Source organism: Gadus morhua, chromosome 8, assembly GCF_902167405.1.
Source record: "Gadus morhua chromosome 8, gadMor3.0, whole genome shotgun sequence".
NCBI classification, from domain to species: Eukaryota; Metazoa; Chordata; class Actinopteri; order Gadiformes; family Gadidae; genus Gadus; species Gadus morhua.
In genome coordinates this window covers 25575488-25597906 of record NC_044055.1, presented here as the reverse complement: position 1 = coordinate 25597906, position 22419 = coordinate 25575488, and the positions used below count along the sequence as shown (strand labels likewise).

The 22419-nt window shown below is 41.6% G+C and overlaps 1 protein-coding gene across 7 annotated transcripts in view; it reads left to right on the top strand.

Annotated features, from left to right (window-relative positions):
* The window catches only part of mlxip (MLX interacting protein), a 97431-nt gene that overhangs the window by 53324 nt on the left and 21688 nt on the right, over positions 1-22419 (top strand). For 4 of the 7 annotated variants that reach the window (XM_030363278.1, XM_030363285.1, XM_030363284.1 and 1 more), the window contains 11 exons: positions 250-335; positions 773-862; positions 957-998; positions 7780-8020; positions 11006-11095; positions 12065-12153; positions 18068-18590; positions 19884-19984; positions 21261-21363; positions 21529-21632; positions 22095-22202. In XM_030363278.1, the coding sequence (XP_030219138.1) occupies positions 250-335; positions 773-862; positions 957-998; positions 7780-8020; positions 11006-11095; positions 12065-12153; positions 18068-18590; positions 19884-19984; positions 21261-21363; positions 21529-21632; positions 22095-22202 (1577 nt within the window). The remainder of the gene's footprint in view (positions 1-249; positions 336-772; positions 863-956; positions 999-7779; positions 8021-11005; positions 11096-12064; positions 12154-18067; positions 18591-19883; positions 19985-21260; positions 21364-21528; positions 21633-22094; positions 22203-22419) is intronic. The other 3 variants (XM_030363279.1, XM_030363282.1, XM_030363281.1) reach the window with 3 other exon arrangements.

Sequence of the window (22419 nt, the reverse complement as noted above, 5' to 3'; positions counted from 1 at the left end):
TATTCAAATATTTTCACTTGATTTAAGCCAGTCCGCATTTCTTTACGTCTTAAACAATCAGGCTTTATTGAAACATATCTTGAACCTCACTTTGCACCTCATCCCTCACCGCATTTTCTGTAGGAAATGCATTTTCTACTTATGATTAATTATTTCTATGCTATCTCCTTAAACAGTCCTATATTCTACTGTAATGCAATTGTAAGAATGCATTTTGTTTGTAAATATTGCTATAATTTGTGATTCAAGATGTGGAGAAAAGGGAAAATCCGGTGTGTCATTTCGTCACTCCGCTGGATGGGAACGTGGAATCTGAGGTCCATCGTCCATCAATGGTGAGGAGGAGGAGCTTAGCATCACCATAAAGCAGGTCTCCCACCATTCTTTGACGTCAACCATGACTTTAATGATGAAAATGTGCATAAATATTTTGAAATTTTGTTATTTCTAAAACACAATTTGGCTCCGGAACGTCTCTAGATAAACATAAAAAACACTGAGGCCACAGCAGAGTCTGCCACCTAAGAGGCTCCTTTTTAAGTTTTTCCAGACCGAATACACATAGAGATTTCGGAATACTTTTAATCAGCAACCAATCAGCCATTTGTTTGCTATGCAAAATGTCCGTGGCATTACACAGCACCCTGCAAAATAACCTGACATTAAGGATACAGGTGCTATTCTGAAAGTTGGCCACCATGGGCCAAACACAAGGATTATTCTTAGCACCTTGGTCCGTTCGTTTGCCAACCATTTCATTTGTGTTTCTTAGGCAATTGCCACAGAGGGAAATTACTGGAAAAGAAGAATAGAAATCGTGATAAGGGAGTATCACAAGTGGAGAACATACTTTAAGAAGAGGGTAGGGTATTAAAAGTTGAAATGTGCAAAACCGACTAACATGATTGATTGAAATAGATGTTACATATTTTTGTAATCTGTATGTTTTTTTTCAGTTACAGAAGCACAAGGATGATGATCTATCCAGCCTGCTACAGGTATGTTAGTTCTTTCATATATTGTTATTGCAATGCACTGTGACAAAAGAGCCGTCAAAATCAAATCAAAATCACATTTGGTTGGACCAAATGTGTTTTGCACGCTATTCTAAATTCTTAATAATAATAATAATGGATTGAATTCATGTAGCGCTATTCTAGACACTCAAAGACGCTTTTACATTGAAGGGGGAACTAACCACCACCAGTGTGTAGCACCCACTTGGATGATGCACGGCAGTAAATCTGCACCAGAACGCTCACCACACACCAGCTTGAGGTGGAGAGTGAGGGAATTAATGTGTCAGCCAACTATACAGGAGGATGATTAGGGGGCCAGATTGATTAAGCCTGGTTGGGCCAGGACACCGGGGAAACCCCTACTCTTTGCGATAAGCGCCCTGGGATCTTTTAATACCTCACTGAGTCACTAGTCTTCATTTACATTTAGTGCTATATGCCTTGTAAATGTTGCTATGGCTTTCCAATTACCAAATTGATTGCCTATAATAAGTAAAGTACACGTACATTTAGGGACACTTTACAAGTGCACTTAAATATTTGTATTGTATGAGGGGCCGTTTAGGACATAACTAAATGAGACACTCTCACACACATACCTATGAAACACTCACACATACATACATACTCTTCTGAAACACTTACACATACATATGAGAAACACACACGCATACATACATACCTCTGTGGCATATACACATACATATGAAATGCTTACATTCATACAAGTGAAACATTTATACGTATCTATCTGAAACACTCATGCAAGCACATATTAGTATAAATGTTTCAAATGTATGAATACGTTTTTCAGTTATATGTATGTATGCTCTTACATGAGGATGTGCAAGCATTTCACATGTAGTATTCATAACAGTAATTTCAGTAGTGACGGTGAGAGCGTTTCAATAGTGAATGTAAGAGTGTTTCATACTCTTACATTCGGTACGTGCATGAAATTCCAAGGTCAAGGTCGGCATTTAAACCGGAAGGCGAGAACAAAGAGTGCCGGTTTCTAAGCCTAACGGTGAAGAGCGTGACATTTCAGCCAATCTAAGCCAACGGTGAAGAGCGTGACTGACATTTCAGGTTTTTTGTGTTATTGAATATGAATATGAAGGTGCAACTTTTAATTATTTTGATCAGTCTGGAGGCTTTATTTGTAATTGGCAATCGCGATCAAATCGTATATTTTCTAAATAGGGTGCTGCGCTGCGTTGAAAGCCTACAGCAAGACCCGGGAGACGAGAGATGTTTTAGAGAGCTTAATGACCACACCATTATATTAAATTCTATGTTGTCCATGGTTCGCTCTAGGGAAGGACCTGATGGAGAGACTGTTGTTTTTTTGCAGTCAATATGTTTTTGTTTCAGTAGATTGTGTAATTTTAGAACTAGGCCTAGAAATACTCAAGAAAACTGCCTTCCTCCGGTTCCACCTACAGCCAGACTTGGCATTCCATGTCGCCCACGATACGACATAACAGTTGAGCAATTTAACTGGGGCAACTTAATTGACCCATTAATGAATGATGGAAATCATGGAATACAATTATTTCTGTCTCTTTTACATTTTTTGCGAATTCCGCGAGCCCGTAGACTTCCAATGACGTATCTCTCACCAGCATTCGGGGAACTCATGGAAATCTCCCTCACGATTGATGTAAGTTCTACATTGGTCAAGGACGTGTATTCTAAAGGTCCGACACCAAGACGTTGCCTATGTCTGAACACAGTCCGACGGTTTATTCCGAAAAAATAAGCAATTCCCTGCCAGTTAAAACCAAGTCCCAGGCACTGGTTAAATTGCTCAACTGTTATGTCGTATCGTGGGCGACATGGAATTTAATATAATGGTGTGGTCATTAAGCTCTCTAAAACATCTCTCGTCTCCCGGGTCTTGCTGTAGGCTTTCAACGCAGCGCAGCACCCTATTTAGAAAATATACGATTTCACCGCGATTGCCAATTACAAATAAAGCCTCAGACTGATCAAAATAATTAAAAGTTGCACCTTCATATTCATATTCAATAACACAAAAAACCTGAAATGTCAGTCACGCTCTTCACCGTTGGCTTAGATTGGCTGAAATGTCACGCTCTTCACCGTTAGGCTTAGAAACCGGCACTCTTTGTTCGCGCCTTCCGGTTTAAATGCCGACCTTGACCTTGGAATTTCATGCACACATACCTATGAAACACTCTTACATTCACTATTGAAACACTCTTACATTCACTATTGAAACGCTCTCACCGTCACTACTGAAATTACTGGTATGAATACTACATGTGAAACGCTTGCACATCCTCATGTAAGAGCATACATACATATAACTGAAAAACGTATTCATACTTTTGAAACATTTATACAAATATGTGCTTGCATGAGTGTTTCAGATGGATACGTATAAATGTTTCACTTGTATGAATGTAAGCATTTCATATGTATGTGTATATGCCACAGAGGTATGTATGTATGCGTGTGTGTTTCTCATATGTATGTGTAAGTGTTTCAGAAGAGTATGTATGTGTGAGTGTTTCAGTAGTGAGTGTGTGAGCATTTCAGTAGTGAGTGTAAGAGTGTTTCATAGGTATGTGTGTGAGAGTGTCTCAATTAGTTATGTCCTAAACGGCCCCTCATACAATACAAATATTTAAGTGCACTTGTAAAGTGTCCCTAAATGTACGTGTACTTTACTTATTATAGGCAATCAATTTGGTAATTGGAAAGCCATAGCAACATTTACAAGGCATATAGCACTAAATGTAAATGAAGACTAGTGACTCAGTGAGGTCGTAAAAGATCCCAGGGCACTTATCGCAAAGGTATGTGTGTGAGAGTGTCTCAATTAGTTATGTCCTAAACGGCCCCTCATAGTATTGCATGCTGTATCGTCATGGCAATGCCAGACAAGTGAGTTACACACTGAATATTTGCTCTGTGTAGTATAGTCTTGATCAGACATCCTCTAGTTCAGGGGTCTTTTGATCAAGTTACTCAACAGTTACTAAAAATTTCTTTCAAGAAAGGTCCGAACCTCTTACCTACCACCTCCTAATAACCTACTTTTGTCAAATACAATCAACACGGCATATTTCCTTATAATTTCAGAGGAATTTATTTTCAATTTCCAAATAGCTTACTTTTAACAAAGTAAAGTAACACATATGATTATTATTTATTTTTTTGCCACCCTCCTCTTCGGAGGGTTTCTTTATATTTAATGAAGCATATGTAAATTGTCCGTTACATCTGAAGACTCATCAATGGCTAAGGATATGCATGGGGCACTCTGAACAGCCGCATCAAGCTGTGACAATGCGTCATCTGATAACATTTCGGATTATTATGGTGGTCGTTGCAGCTGACATTGGGATTTGCTTGATTTTTTTCACACAATTCATCCCTTTGTTTACCTTCAATTAACGTCTGGGCAGTGGCGTTCAAGCCCTCCTTCACAACCGTCTCGTCTCGTCACTGAAAGTTTTTTTTATGTTGCCCCAAAATCCATGCAATCTTAAAGGGATACTTCACCCATTTAGAACCGGCGTTCTATCATTATAAAATCGCTATTGTAATATAAATAAATATATAAATAAATATCAGTCTAAACCAGACTCCCCTTGGCCCATTTTTTGTCATCTAATTTTCTCCCGAAATGACGTCAAATGACGCGTTTGACGTCATTTCGAGAGAAACCTCTTGTCCCGCTGGAAGGGCCGAGGACTACAACACACTTTTGGTGGCAAATTTTTCCACCAATGAGGAATGAGAGGGGGCGGGAGCTCGCGTACTGAGGGGGAATGAGGGGGACGGGAGACCGACAGGTGGGCGGGCAGCGAGCGCAATGCACTGTGGTAGTTGGAGGTTTTCTTACTTTGAGCCAGAGAGACCATGAAAACACTCTTTCTGCCTTTTTTCAGGCTAGGATGAACCGATTTCAATTTTTTTTCACATTTATAATACATTGAATTATTCTTTAAGTGAGCATTCATTTGCACGTTGCTGGCCTGTAAATGAGTGTGTGAAGACTCGCGTAGGCCTCTCATACTGAGCTCTCAGCTCGGATATTTTACGCGCTCTTACTTCTGACTTCCGGGGATACTTTTCCTCGAAGGATCTGTGTTTGGATTCGTAATGACGCTTAATATTCCCGCTTTTTATCAGCGCAACAGTTTCAACACATAAAAGACAAAACAAAGGTTTAGTACTGCCTTGCGGGAGAATGAACATGTATTGGTCTGTCCATTCATCTTTAAAATGTCTGTTTTCGTGACCAACTTTCCTAATTTTCGAGCATGCCATTTTCTCATTCATGAGTGCATGATCTTCGCTCTTGTGAAGATCATTACTTTTTGCTGTTTTTATGCTGTACTAAGGACTATTCTGCCGTTAAATTTATATTTCAGTGAGAAATGTCTTTATTAACATAATCATGCTTTGTATAGTGAAATATAAAAATATATATATATATCGCATTATTTTAAATTGGTCATGGGTCCGGATAGGACTGTCACTTGGTCCGGACCAAACTGCTGGCATGAGCTGCACTTCCTGTAAATATTCGACAACTAAATTACTAATTGGTAATTTTCTGCAGGAAATGCATTTTCTAGTATGAGCTGTAATTCATAGCATTACTGTCTAGGGCTGCACGATATATCGAAAATGTATCGTCATCGCACTATCAACGCTTGCAATAGACATAACGCAAAGATTACTTAAACAGCGATAAAATGTAGTCTGCGCCAGAATATTTCACATACTTTTCAATTATGTTTTATTTCAGCAAACTAAAATACTGTTTTGGTTCTCATCCCCTATCCACCCGCAAGGAGTTCTTTACCCGCCCGCATCCCCGCCCGTGAATCTTAGGGACGTCACAATCCGCCCGTTTGAGCAACTTTTATGCGGGTACCCGACCCGTTGCAGGACTCTGGTGACTCTACGCACATTGTTTGCCCTCGAGTTCAACACATGCACTTTAGTTTAACCACATTTTTGCTGATTGTTCATTGTGTAAGCTTTTTTGGGCCAAGAACTCACCATAAAGGTATATCATTGTTTTATTACTGTCAAATTATTATTATTTTATGTGCTTTTAATATCATCATTTAAGCAACCTTAACTCCCCAGACCCCATTCTGCCTCACCTTATTGGCTCAACAAATGAATGGTTTAGAAGAAGGCTACCAGGTTTGAAAAGAGGATACGATGACAATTTTATTTTGTTTACAGTATCAGAAAATGTTTAAGGGTGCAAGATGACTTATTGCCAGCATTGCAGGTGTAGCTACATTTTTCCCAATAATGGAAACGATGCATTTCTTTTTTGAATTTCTGCATCAGTCTATGTTGGAAACAAGTAGAGTGAACAAAAACATTCAATATCGCAAGTCATATCATTATCTTAATAGAATAATATCGCATGTGTTCCTAATATCGTGTAGCCCTATTACTGTCACATGTATTGTGTCACACTGGCCACACAGTATGTTTGCATACGAGTATATATATCATAACTGCTTATTTCCAGTATGGGTTGTCATTGTATATTTAGTTCTAAGATGTTTATAGGTTGCATGTTAGCAAGGTCGTACAACAAGTGTCGCTATCTGGGCTCTGCCTGCGTCGCCTCCCATTGTGCCTGAGCATGATTTTGAATAACATGAATTTAAGCTCTTTAATACTAGTGCAGGTCTCCAGACTAACTTTTTTCACTAGGAGCACTGTGACCCCTAGCTGAAAAGCTAGGGGTCACAGTGCTCCTAGTGAAAAAAGTTAAGGGCCCAACCAGAATTTTTAGGGGCACACACCGTAAATCAACATGACAATTCGATTTTTTTCACTATATTACTAATAAATATTTTGATTATGGATGCAGAAATTACAATGTGCGGTTTGGAATTCAGTGTCACATTTTATTGTGATTCTCATCTATACCAATTGTTTCCCCGTGTGCGCGCATGCATTCGACGAGCACGGAAGCGACAGTCTCAGGGCTTGTTCACACTACCTCCGTCCGTCGGCAGAAAGCGATTTGATTGGCTGCAGTAGGCGTCTACAGAGACTAGTCCCCTGTACGTCAAACACGCCCTCAGTCATCCGCCAACGGACGCATGTAGTGTGAACAAGGCATCAAGAGAGTGCGCCCGCTTGTCGTGCCGCTTGACAGGATGCTGTACCTCCTCTCTGCCCGCTCGCCTCACCATTGAGAATGCAGCAGGCGCGTCAAACGTCTCCCGTGTGAAAAGCCCTTTATGGCACATAAGTACCCGCGGGTACCCGACGGGTGACCAGCACAATTTGGATGAAACAGGTGAAAAAAAAACTGTGTCGGACACGGGTGCAGGTCGCGTCGGACGCCTGAACACTCGTGAGACTGTCGCTTCCGTGCTCGTCGAACGCATGCGCACACACGTGGAAACAGTTGGTATAGATGATGCGTTTTTAAGTATTGCGGGTACGGGAGGATGTAGGTTTCCAAAATAAGACCCATAGAGGACTCTGGCACTGGTCAATAGTTTGCGAATTGTCCAAACACACGTAGGAGGTTGTGAAATCTTTCTCCTAAGTTATCACAGGGACGTTTACGCATGCTGTTTAATCTCTAGGACCCTCCCCCTCCACACATGAGCCAGTAACAGTGGCCATTCCCTATCCTAATAATATTGGATATGTTTTGCTATACTTTTAACATTGCATGCCGTCGTGAATGACTTCAAAGCTTGTGTGGTGCACTGTGTTCCAATGCTTGAAGGGGCCGGAGGAGCAGTTCTCCCTGTTTGGAGAAGTGTTTCCAGACACACTCCGTGTCTCCTTTTGTCAGGACGAGGAGAGTGCTACGCGGCGCGTAGCCCGCAAGGTCCACGACTCCCCCATCCCCATGGAGATGGACCAGCTGTTCGACATGGACGTCCTGATGTCTGAGTTCTCAGACACCCTGTTCTCCACACTGGCCTCCCACCAGCCCGTAGCCTGTCCCAACGAGCGGGATATCGGTGAGCAACTATGTTTCAGGGACCAGCTCCTTTGTTATTGGATATATTTATTCAATTTAGCAATTTTAATACAGGTGCAACCAGAGTACAGTTGTTTCAATACCTATACCAGTATCGCAAATGCCTCCGATACTACCTAAAATGGCACACACGATTAGCTCATTTACCACACCTGCAAATAAAATCACAAACGTATGTTATGCTGCGTTCGTTTATGGTTCGGAAATCGGAAGTCGGAAACTCTGAATATCCGACCTACGTGTGTTTGAGCTATCAAGTCGGAAAAACATGGATGCTCGCGCTAAACTACAAGAATAATTTTTTTTTTATTATATAAGTAAATGATGTAGTTTGACTGAAAAATTTCATTTTTTTCTAGACAAACTAGATGATAAAAGAAAGTTCTGTAGAATTAATACTCTGTATATCTATTTACATCACTTTTTGTCATTCAGCATTTGCTTTTATCCAAAGCGACTTACAATTCAATCAATCATTGTCAATTTTGACAGCAAGTGAACTCACTATTGAAAGAACTGTATGAGTTACTGTACTTTAAGGTGCAACTTGTACAATTATTAGTTAAGATCTGTCAAAGATTATCTTCAATTATCAACACTATGTGAAGGAAGATGAAAGTAAGATGCTCCATAATGGTTAGAATAACCTGGGTTGTCACCACATCCTTCTGTTAATATGCTGCCCCATATTCGTTTAGAATTTAGAGAACCGATTCTTCCAAATTGAACACATTGCACCTTTTTAACTTTACTTTATTGGGCTTCTACTTTATGTTCCAGAGCAATATATCATAGGCGATAAAAGTGGAGTGTTTTAGTTGGTAATTGGTTGGGTCTCAGTGGACTGCAAGAGGAAATCATAAGGCCACCCTAGCCGTCTTTAAACACTCAGGGCCCTATCTTGCATCCGGCGCAAGTGACTTAGTCACTGGCGCATGTGTCGTTGCTAGTTTACAACTGGCGCAGAGCATTCTTTTCCCACCAGCGCCAATCGCCGGTAAATTAGGGATTGATCATGCGCCCCAAGGGGCGGTTCGGCGGAAGGAGGAGGCGTGTTCTGGCGCAAACGGTATTTTGCCGTCTCTGAATACCATTGCGCTACTGACCAGGAAATACCTGGTTTAAAGTCAGTGGCGCGTTGTTCAGATGCTATTTTAAGGGCGCATGCATACATGCGCATGCGATGCATACGGATTGCATGTGCACCTCGCGCATACACTTTGCTTCTCTCATCTACCTAGCCGCACATTCTTGGTAAATTATTTGGGAAAGAACAGCTGATGCAGCGGTAATAAGTTGTACTTTTAAATCAATGCATCTGCAAACACCGTACAGCAAACACATATTTTCTTGACACAGACATCGTGTAGGCCTACATGCCCATAACTTTTAGGATTGATGAGTAGGCCTATTTGATCGTGAAAAACATTGTTTTACCGCGAGTGAGTGTTAAAAAGAATGAATGAATGCGGGCGCGCGTGTGTGCTCTGTTTAAACACACGCAAACTAAACACTCTCATCATCATCTCATCTTCGTCCGCTTATCCGGGGTCGGGTCGTGGGGGGAGCAGCTCAAGCAGGGGGCCCCAGACTTCCCTTCCCGGGCCACATTGACCAGCTCTGACGGGGGGATCCCGAGGCGTTCCCAGGCCAGTGTTGAGATATAATCTCTCCACCTAGTCCTGGGTCTTCCCCGAGGTCTCCTCCCCACTGGACGTGCCTGAAACACCTCCCAAGGAAGGCGCCCAGTGGGCATCGTTACCAGATGCCCGAACCACCTCAGTTGACTCCTTTCTAAGTAAAGGAGCAGCGGCTCTAATCCGAGTTCCTCACGGATGGCTGAGCTTCTCACCCTATCCCGAAGGGAGACGCCAGCCACCGTTCTGAGAAAACTCATCTCGGCCGCTTGTACCCGCGATCTCGTCCTTTCGGTCATCACCCAACCCTCATGACCATAGTTGAGGATATAGAACGAAGATCGACCGGTAGATCGAGAGCTTTGCCTTGCGGCTCAGCTCTCTTTTCGTAACAACGGTGCGGTAAAGCGAACGCAATACCGCCCCCGCTGCTCCGATTCTCCGGCCAATCTCACGCTCCATAGTTCCCTCACTCGCGAACAAGACCCCGAGGTACTTGAACTCCTCCTTAATATGCATGGTACTTGACCCATGCATATTAGGATAGCATACAATACTCACAAACAATGTTTATAATGTATTGCGTATATCATTAAATAGAACCACAGTTACCGCATATCATATGTTATAGCCTATCATACGTTTTCTTTGCCGAAATTTATTTGAGGACTCAGTATTTCTGAAGTTGTGGAAGAAAACCCCTTATTCCATGTGTGAATTAGGCCATATTATTTGGCAATAAACTAAGCCATTTGCAGTTTGAAATTCATGTGCATCTGTCTCATCGGAGACTGCAGACGCACTGTCAAAATATCAACTCGTCCGATTCAAATGCGCTCATGGCTCTTAAAGGGGATGGGAGCTGGCACTCTCATTGGTTTGTTGCACGTTACGCCCAAACCACACCTACGGGTAATTAGGCTGCTTCAGACCAACCCTTTTGACACTTGCGCCGCGGCGCAAGCGTCATTTATCCGCCTGTAAAATAGCGATAGCGCCGTAGAACCGCCCACAAAGCTACTTGCGCTTTACGCTTCCCACTTGCGTTTCAGACCGTTAAAATAGGGCCCTCAATCTTGGCCAGAAACTTCTATTATATGAGGGAGATATTTTTTACTTTCATTTATAGGGCCTGAGTAGTAGATTTTGGGTAAGGATACACAATGGTCTTCCTATTCCCTTTGCTGTCTTTTAGTTTACACTGCTCTTGTGGCCAGAAGTCAAACTTAAGGTGTAGGGAACATAGTGGCACCACAGCATTTAGGCTGCGATTGACTTGGGGCGAGGGTGCGTGCCAAACCAGAGATTCATCCCTTTTCTTTGTCCAGCTCATGCGGTGAACGCAGACATGATTCAGCCTGGACTCATAACCTTGCAGCCAAACCTGGACTTCATGGATTCTTTTGAGCCACTGCAAGGTAGAAGCCTTTGGAAACTACACCCAGAGAGCGTACACATGGAGGATAATTCTACCCTTAGCAGGTCCAAGATGCTCACGGTCATTCCCTTTTCATCTAGATGTTGATAGAACATTTAACACAGTATTAATCAACGTGTGTAAATCACAAGCTGTTTTGTTGTACTAGTATCAAGGTAATAACATGGACTACGGGCACACTGCAAGCCTTACTGCTGAATTTGGACTTATTCCTCCGATTCCCATTGGTTTGTTTCACATTATTTTTTTTAATTTGGCCAATATCAAATTCCAGTGTGAACTAGTCACAGTCTGAACTGACTCAATTGTGCCAGATAACATAAAAAAAAGACTCACACAGCACACTGTGGTACCAAGTAACCATGGAGGCCACTGAAGTCAGTGTTGACAGTGTCCTTAATACGTTAAAATGCAGTGGAAGCCAGCGATGTGAGCAGTTGATAACAATGTATTTTTGTGAAGCAATGGCTAGAACTTCTTTTTGGATGTTTGTGTGGTTGCGGGACCGGCAGGAGTGGTGGTATCAGGACGGTAATGGCTTTACAAAAACACATTTCCTCCTAAATTAATGCCATGATGTCAAGGGTAACATTAAATAGACTACCATGTACTACAAATGTCACAGTCCCTCTACTGACTACCTCCATCATAGCGGTCTTCCATGTTTCTATTCACAGAGGAACCCCAGCCAGTGCAGAAAGACGTAGTAGTCCACTTCAAAAGATCTGACCTGTATCTGATTTTTAGAATCGAAAATATCAAAATCCATTCGATCTTTGCTATTCAAAATCAGATACAATTTGTATATGAGCAAAAAATGCGTATGTCAGCAGTTTCCGCTTGCAGTGTGAACGAGGATTGTTATTCCTGACTTATTCCCCCATTGAAAACACAAGCCTGTTAGTCTGATGTCTTAGCAGCACACTAACATAGAGAATGTTGTCATCAGACTTGTTCCACAGCCTGCGTCAGCCCTTCCTCCCCACTGTCTCCCCTACTGCACCGTCTCTTTCCCCTCTACCCAGCAGCAGCTCACAGGTAAAGGCCAAGCGCCAACAACTCTCACACAACCACCCTGTAATACAAAACGCCTCAAAAGACAAGTCAAAGCAGCCCTCAAATCTGCCCTTCTGATAAGAAAACTGCTATAAATAACTACATAGATATGTTTCTCAATGAGCAATACAATTGCTTCAAATATGCTCATGTAATATTTGAAGCGATTACCATTTGGAAAGGAAAATTCATTAAATGCAAGTTGAACATCATTAGGCAGACATATTTGATCTATTAGGTATACAAGTTGTAGCATAGACTTCTAGGGCACCAAAAAGCCCAAATACAACGCCACATTTTTTGGCCCTAATAGTTCCACAGTTTTGTCCTAGAAAATATATTCTAATTACAAATTGTTCAGCTTGTATTGAAATCAACGGCTACTACGTTATACTAATATACAAAAATATTATTATAACATCTATTTATCCCTCTAATGGCTGAATAGAGGATGCATTTTTACATTTTGGGTTGCTCTTGTTTTACTCTATTTTTGACCCCTTTTTGATCTACTGTTTTAGCTCAATTAAAACACAGATAGAAAAATATCTGAGTTTTAGGAAAGATGGTTACGACCCACGAAAACTTTGTGGTACTTTTTTAGTACGGTTGTTGTGTTACTGTTATGAGTGTTATAATGAGCGAAATTGAATGCGAAATGCGCGACACAACGTAGCAAGTGACGCTGCCCTTCTTTCTCTAAATTGGGAACTTATTTCAGTTCGCAGTTTTAAAAAGGCATAGATAACTATGTATGTATTGCGTTTCTCCATTGACCTGCATGGCAGAAACAAGAGTTTGTATCTGACCCGGGTTGCCTGTAGGGCTGATTAGTGTTACAGCTAATTGTTGTGATCAAGGTTAAACAAGTCTGTGTTCTTCTTTCTAAAGGTCACTCAGTATTGACATCAGGTATTGATCAGGTATTATCAGAAAAAAATTAGATCATCAGTTAGATAAAAAATTGAAAAATGTAGCATGAATCATAGTAAGGGGCCTGGGCGCCCTGCATTGATAATTTTCTGGCAATTTCTTATTCACCTTTTTTGGTCATCCCCCACACAAGTCCTAAGGGGCCGTAGATGTTGGATTTTGTTAAATATATGTTAAATATTAGAGATGTCCCGTTACCACTTTTTCAATTCTGATACCATAGCTTAGGCTAGCTGCCTATACCGATATCTATCCGATACTTTGTTTTACTCTCACAAATAATAATAATTAAAAAAATATGGAACCACTTTGCTCATGATTGCCAACAAACCATCTTCAAACATCTCACTTAAGAAAAGCGTTAAAATGGAGTAGTTTAAATGGAGTTAACAATGTAAACATGCACACATAAAAAAATAAAAAAAAAGTTCAAAACATAAAGTGAAGAGTTAAACAAATGGTTAAATGGTTAAAGTTTGAATACATTTGAGATAATATAGACAATAGCTGAGCTGTTAAAGATGATAGTTTGAAATGGTCGAATCAAGTGTGTGTGCTTGTGCGTATGCAATGCATGCGTGTGTGTCATTACATGTAGTAACCAGGAAGTGTTATTGACGTTATTCTTTCACATCTGGTTAATCAAAATAAGTTCTTGTACTAGGGATGGGTGTGAGGAATCGATTACTCGAGTACTCCTCGTTACAAATGAACTCGCTTGGTGGACAGGCAAACTCAAGTTTGCATATACACACACAAACAAAGCTTTCTGAAGCAAATGTATCAATTTTCTGTGCGGCGCTGTCATGCCAAATTTGTACCGGCTGCCAAATTTGTACCGGCCTCGACATCAGTTGTTGACAACTTGACAACTGATTTGATTGGGTTGTCCGTTGCCGGGCAGGTTTCAAAAAACATTCGGCTCATGTTTCCAAAGACGAAATAACATAATACAGATAACGGATCGCTAGATAACACTTGTTTTTACTTTATATTTGTATTGTATTGAATTGTTTAATCGAATTTAGCTAGTAAACTGAGTGTTTAAAGCAGGTTTCAAAAACCATTCGCGCTTATGTTGCCGAACACCAAATAACATAATACTGATAACGGATCGCTAGATAACACTTGTTTTTACTTTATATTTGTATTGAATTGTTTAATCGAATTTAGCTAGTAAACTGAGTGTTTATAGCAGGTTTCAAAAACCTGTCTTGTCACGCTCAATGAAGGAGTGCAATGAACAAGCATGAAAGTTCGCGAATGTTCAAGAACCTTCCTACGTCATTCAACGCGATCGCCCGTTGCCAGGCAACAGACGATCGCGTCGTCTGTTGCCAGGCAGGTTTGGAATTTGTCAACAACAACAACGTAGGCCGGTACAAATTTGGCATGATAGCGCCACTAACGCATGTCGTGGGCACAAAGCAAATGAAATGTATCAAATTTCTGTGTGCCGCGTGCCGTGCCGTGTGCAGGCACGCCAGAATTCAAAAAGTTAAGAGATGGCGGTTAAAGCAAAGCGCTGCGAAGAATTGAAATACTTTAAAGAAATAGGAGATCATAAGGTGAAATGTAAAATATGCCAAGCGAAATCGAGCTACCAGAGTACTACAAGTACTATGCGGCAACATATACTCCTGAAACACAACGGTGAGTTCGGGAAAGCAGACCCGCAGCAACCAAGTGTGTCGGCTATTTCACCGCTGCAAGACGCAGCTGTAATCCCGGCCGTGTAGAGAAGATCACAACGCTGAGTATTTCCATAGTCCATTTGCTGCCATTTTATTTGCAGCTTAAATGATTTGCAATGGTTAGGCTAATTGTTTTGTTTTTGTTTTTTTTAAACCGTTACAGGCCTTGGTTCAACGTGATTTAAATTGTGAGACGCATATTTATTTTTGTAAGGAAAATGTGTTTTGAACGTTTGCAAAAATAAATAATGAATACTCTGACTGTTTTGATGGAGAATAAGCATTACATGTTTGGTTGGTAATATTGCCGTTCATCATCAGGCCTATTCCTGCTGCAGATGCGTTGGATTCTAAAAATAGAATTCCTTCGATCACTCGAGTTTGGAATTTACTACTCGTGCCCATCCCCAGCTTGTACGGTTGGACTCCTTGGAGTCTTTCAAATGGTATATCGTTTGTGTAGATATCATGACGTGAAAAAGATAGTTTACATTAGCATTTATCTTCTACTGGGAGTACATCGGATATGTAAGAAGCAGCTAGCCTCTAGCCATAAAAATGGGGTCCCGACACACAAACGCCAAAATTATAATAATCATATTTCCAATTTATTAATAATTTTAATCGATTGGACGTCCGCAAAGTCCGAAATTGTTAGCTTTTGTGGTAGCCAAACTTGTAGCTATCACAACATCTGTGATCAGCTGTAGCCGAGGTTGGTGCAACAATCGTGCAACAGCCAGACCCTGGCTGTTGCCATTTTTTCTTCTTTAAGGTTGAAATACAGCCACACTGCTGACTTGGTTTTTCAACAGGTAGCTCTCATGCGGTAGCTCCGATATCTGATCCAGCGTAATTGGCAAATATCGGCCCGATGCCGTGGATCGGGTGCGGACTTCCATATAAATTATATTTGTTCCTCGTTAAGCTGTTACAGCCTTTTAGGATATCCCAATATTGTGTTTTCTATATTTTCTAAAATATTCAACTTTAATGCATGTATATTTCTTGGAAACTTCAGACTTCACAATTCGGTAATATTTCTACATTTAAATTCAATCATCACATTTAGATCTTTGAACTGATCGAAAAATAATTTCTATATTTCTATGTATAGATTCTTTCTATAATTATTTTATACGCGCTTCGTATATTTTCGCTTCGTCTCTTTGACTTCCATTGAGGTCCAGAGTGTGTGATTTCAGCACGCTTTAGCCAAAGCAGGATTTAATTAAGGTTAAACATTTCTGACATGGACCCTTGCAGCAATGATAATTCATGTAGAACCAATGATGGGGCATATAGATAAGATTCCATCTATCTAGCCTGATCATTCTTCAACCTTTACTCAATAACCTAGATGTGAACGAATTCCCTCACCTTTGTTATCATCATTCTAATACTCACACCTGCAAAGTTGTCGCTTGTCGGCAACAATCGCCGTTTTCTTGGTCTATTGGGTCGCGTAGAACCGCGACCCAAATCGCGTAGAACCGGAGAGGTTTTTTTTTGGGGGGGGGGGGGGAATCTCAGCACTTCAGAATCTTGAAGCAAACGGCGCCAACTGAGCTCACCTTTGGATGAGACGCCTGGCTACCGCGTGAGTCTGATGGAAACTCTTAACGCCAATTTGAAGTAGGAGTGTACGGTATAAATGGTATAGAAAGTACACCAGTGTGAATTTGCGCTACGGTATGGATTTTGACGTTACCGTGAGACTTTACCGTACAGATTTTTACAGCGATATTGCCTTCGCAGGCAGTATGCTATTGAGCGCGCCTGCGTGCTTGCGCAATAGTCCCTCACAAGCTATCATTCCCCACCGTACGAGACAGACGCTGGTACCGTGAAGCTGTCTCTGCATATAGGACATTGCTTCCGCAGGCTTTTTCCAAAGCCAGTCCTCACGACAAAATGCCAGGGGTGGAACGAGATAACAAACGCTGTCACTGTTTACCTGTGTAAGGACAATTGTTCCCTTTCAAAATGAGATGGTCAAAACACTCAATCCCTGGTATGCGTTACCTGCCCGCACATACTTCAGCCAAATTGAGATGCCAGAACTATACGGCAAGGTCCGCAAGCAAGTGGAGAAACAAATCCATGCTATTAAACATTAGTGTTTTTCGGAGATGGAAGTAACTTCAGTAACTTTTTATGTAGTTTTGCTGCCCTACCAGTATTTTACCCCTTCAGAAGCATTTATATACGAAATTAGAAGATAAAATGACATACCGTGATATAATACCGTTACCGTCTATGCCTCAAATCATACCGTGATATACAGTACATTTTAGTCCATACCGTAAAGCCCTAATTTGAAGGAACTATCTTATGTTAAATTCGAGGTAAGTCAAGCTTTTTGGAACAAAAACAGCTATTTGTTTGCTTGATTCAACTAACGTTAGCTACCGCTTTTTTGATGTGATAATTTACAATAATATTGTATTTTTAGGACCGAGTCAACGCAGAGTACTGCACGAACATAGACCTTGTATAAAGTTAGGCTTAGCTTAGGAGGTAGAGGAGTTGTCTTGTAACCGAAAGGTGGCTAGTTCTAGTAGTTGGTGGTTAATACACACATTGACACACCAACAGCAGAGTCAACCATGCAAGGCAGGAGCAGTTAGGGTTAAGTGTCATGGGTTAGGGTTAGTGTGTTGGTGTGTCAATGTGTGTATTAACCACCAAAGCGTCTGCTAAATGCCCTAATTGTAATTGTAAATGTCCTTGGCTAATACACCAACAGCAAATTTCTGCATAATAAAGGGCTACATTTTGCATCCAAGTCCGTTATTTGAAATCTTTCCATTGTATTGTGTGCTACATCCTCCGTAAGGAATCTTCACGCTAAATCCCGCCCGGGGTAGCTCAGAATTTGAGTAGCCGTCTATCTCAAAACACCTCAAAATATCAGTCCTTGGGCCGATGATTGTTGAAATGTTGAACTCTGTTTAATCTCCATCCATCTCTCAATTGTTAAAAATCATTTAAAGACAGCATCCAGTTCAGCGTCAGTCTTCCAACAGCCACCAGTCACAACACAATTTCTTAAAGGAAATGCCTTTTCTAGTTGAACCTGTGGTTCTAAAATGGTGCAAAAACATCCCAGCGATGTCACTTTTGTAGGTGACATGACTTGAGCCCAAATACATGTTGCACTAATCTGTTACACCAGTGATTGTGCCGTTCCTTCAGTTGTATGTCCAGTATATGGCTCCTCTTTAATTCGTTTTTTCTTTCCGTCTCTCTCCTGGTCGACACCTTAGTTAATGTCCTCCATGCAGCTCTCTGCGGAGGGCATCTCTGGCCAAGCCCCCGGGCCTTTGGGTCCTCACTCCACAGCCAGTCAGAGCTCCGGGACGGATGCCCACGGCTGTGCATACGTACAGGGCTACATGCCTCTGTTCCCCCAACGGAGTACCTCGGCTTCTCAGCCAGGAGGCCCTCAGCCTGTAGCCCACGGACCACACACACACTGCCTGCCAGATGACCATGGATCTTTGTCTAGGATCACACACACCACCGCCGCCTCCTCCACCTCCGCAGTGCCCAGCGATGTGTCCTCCACCTACAACCAGGGTTTGGAGTACAGCTCCGCCCCCACGCAGAAGGCCCAAACGCTACTGGTGTCCCAGCTCCTGCCACTGGCTCCCTGTCCGGCCAACAAGCATCAGACCTTCGCCCTGCCCCGACCCATCCACAACTCCGGGGGAAATAAAGCTAAAGGCCGCCACATGCAGAGAATTGTTCCAGCCAACAACTTACCTTCCTCTCATCTGGTGCTCACAGGTCAATCAACTTTTCTATAGAATTGGTTTCACATGGCCTTCATAGACATTTTTATTTTATTTATTAGACAATAGAAAACCTGATATTGTATGTTTGTTGCTTAAAGAGCCAGTGAACCCAAAACCAACTTTTGTTTATGTTTTAAATGTGATAATTTGTCTACATATGATCGTCAGTTTAGTAATCTATGCCATTTTAACACTTTGTCACTGAAATATGTCCCCAGAGAAAGAAGGGCTAAAATCCTATGGTTTTTTCTCCCTAAAAAACTTTGGAAAGTTCAACTCTGCTGCGAACGCAGGTGGTGTTGTGTGTCAGTGCCTGTGTGCCTAGTCTAACGTCATGACGTCACCAAGGGGCACCGGCGGTCACTGCTGTTCAAGTTCACACTTCACAAGAGCTAGCTCAGAGTTCAGTTCAGTTTAAAAGGAGCTAGTTCATATTTCACAATTTGGAATTTGAACTCCGTTCACAGTCCCAGAAAATGAACTGTGAACGTCAATTTCTTCTTGTTTGATTCTATTATTTTTCAATAGAACCTCCTCCTACCCATCAAGCCCAAGCACTCCAATCATTTCCATTACCTAGTGCCCAAACAAAAAGATGACTGTATACTACTATAGTATTAAGATTACTTTCAAAAGCCAAGAAAAAACAATGCAAGGATGTTATACAATGTGTCATTGTGTCAACGGTGCGTGAGCGTTGTTCACCATCGCGAGAGGGAGCGTTGTTCACCATTGCAAGAGCGAGCAGTGCTCACGCACAAGTTCAGTAGCAGAGGGGTCCCTTCAGTTCACCGCTCTTTTAGAGCGTTCATGCAAAACCCTGCCAGCGGTGAGGTTAGTGTGGATCGTGGAGCTCTGTCTGGTCAGCGGCTAACTACGGTGTCTGCCTGAAAGTCTCTGCTAAAAAATGAATCAAAGTTGCCCTGGGTCGTAACCATGGGGATACGAATTACGGCTTTCCTAAAACTTTTTTAATCAGTGTTCAAATTCCATTTGAAACACTGAATTCACCAGCTTTTTAAGCCCAGTTAAATATATTCCATGTAAATATATATACCATTTGCTTAGGCCTTTAGCCCTAGGTGCCGTACAGTAAAGCCAGTACAAACGTATATTAGCATGGTGCAAGCATAATTATCTATTTTGATGATCACTTTTGTTTCTAAGTCTAGTTATCTGAACTTTAGTTACCTATTTCAGAATGGTATTGGATCATTTAATTATGAGTTGTATATGCAGCACTGCTTTTATCAAGTCTACCAACGCTTTTTTTTTTGCTTTTTAGGTCCGTTTTCTACTGGACCAAATGCTCTGATTGTAACACCAGCACCGTTGAAGGCCGAAGTCGTTCCCAGTGCAGGAATGGTCATTACATCTTCCAGTCTGGTAGGGGTATGCTTTATTACACAGCTGCCAACCACTTTGCATCAGAATCACTTCCTGCTTTATTTCACTTACTGACATGTATACTTGACATCAGATTCACTTTCTGCTTCATAATATAACTATTTACTGCTCTTGTATCGGAATCAATTCCTGCCTCATAACAAACATGTCATGCTTCGTCAAAATCACTTCCTTCCTCATCACTTCTTGCTTGATCATGCTTTACTTAATACTTAACCGCTTGCCTTACGTCCGTCCGACTTCTGTCATTGTCCGATCTGCGTCGCGCATACGTGATCATATTGGTTTAGGGCAGAACTAGGTGTCAATTGTAGCTGCCCAGTGTGCGCCGCCTTGTTTACGCTGGGACTTTACGTACCAGTGTTCCTTAACGCATATTCGCTAAAGATATTTGAGGCTTATTTATTTTTTGTAACGTGGCCAATATCATCCGAGATAAAACCTAGCTATTGAACAGTTGACGCTAAACACCATATACAATCATTATACCCGACAGAGGTGGCAATCTATTCATTGCAGCAATTATTTGCCAACAAAATGCAATTTGCGTGTAATATTAAATGTAAATGCAATTTTTATAGGATCAATCATGTAATGGGCAAGGTATCCAAATCATGGGTGTCACTGCCTGTTTCACAGCCCTACTCAATCTGCAACATGCATGCGATGATGTTTTGTCTATAAAACACATTTGTGATCAGGATGATATGATATGAAAACTTTATTTCAGACTCAAGTCCATAAATAGCACAAGTACAATACAAATACAATACAAAAATATAAAAAGTCAGTTAATATACAAACATTTCAGCCAGTGCACCCTCAGGCTGGAGGTATAGCGAGCACAGCTCAGAGTGGGATTTACAAGTACCACAATGATACCATTCCGAGATTCCTCCAAACGTTTCATAAATTGAAACATGAGATTTCTTAAAAGTGCACGGAATGTGCACTCCTGCTGTGACAAACATCTGGCTGGCACTGCCCCCTCTGGGTATTTTTAAAAGGATGCGCATAGCATCATTGTACGCAACTCTCAGCCTCTGCATGCTAGATTTCTTGTAGCTTGACCATAATTGAGCGTAGTAAAGCGTTGTACAATATGCTTTGAACAGGGCTACCTTCACCTCTGTTGAACAAAAGCTGAACTTGCGTGCAATTGTGTTTGCCTGGGCGTATAGTTTGAAAAGCAAAAGCCTGCATTTTTCCAGTAAATGCTGTCCTTTCTATAGCTTTGTTAATGCCTGTCTCTCAGGCCCCTGCGTTTCACATCGTGCCACAGACGCACAAGAGTCCCCAGGCCATTGTCCCTAAAGAAGAGACTTACTCCTCCAGCTGCAAGGGGCAGAAAACTTCCAGTAAGACCAGCAGCTTCTCCAAGCTCATCCTTTGATCCTGCACTTGTACATTTTTAACCAGATCAACCTCAGTGTGTGTGTGTGTGTGTGTGTGTGTGTGTGTGTGTGTGTGTGTGTGTGTGTGTGTGTGTGTGTGTGTGTGTGTGTGTGTGTGTGTGCACGCAGGTCAAGGCTCACCATGTGGTCCAGATGGTTTGCACTCGCCCCTTGGCAGTTCAGAATTTTTAAAGAACGATCCAAACCAGATGAATCTCTGTCTTGGGTCATCCGTGAGTTTGCTGCAATCTATACGTTAAAATCCATCAATCTGTCACCTGTGCTTAAAAAAACGAAATGACTTGATGCAGTTGCTACTAGTGGTCCAATCGTAGAATTGTATTTGCTTTTCTTAGTGGTTTGCTTATAAATTAAAACCTATTTTATTACAGTCTGGGCAAGCTAAATAGGCTGCTGTTGCAGCCTTCATGCATGGGCTTTTTAAATGGGATTTAACTCTGTAATGCAAGAATTTTTATAGTCTTAATTTCATGATATAATTTTTTTTATAGTTTATAACGTATACCTAGAAGATTCTTTGTTTTTTAATTCAAATGAAGTAGAAAAATATATATGCATCAATAGAGAACACATTGCATCGTATAAATCCCTTTAAACTTCCCGGGGGAAGATGGCGCAAAGTTCTGTTTCCAGAACAGTTGTAAGCCTCTGTGTTTCTGATTTGTCTGTCAAAGAGCCGGAGAGTGCCCCACATCTCTGCCGAGCAGAAGAGACGCTTCAACATCAACATCGGCTTTAAAACCCTCTGCAACCTGGTGCCCACCCTCAAGGCTCAGTCCAACGTAAGACCCTCATTTCCTTCCCTAACCTTCATTAAATCATCCATACATAATAATAATAATAATAATGCATTGAATTTATTTAGCGCTTTTTTAGACACTCAAAGACGCCTACAGTGAAGGGGGAGGGGGGGGGGGGACCTCACTAACCACCACCAGTATGTAGCACCCATTTGGGTGATGCACGGCAGCCAATCGGCGCCAGAACGCTCACCACACA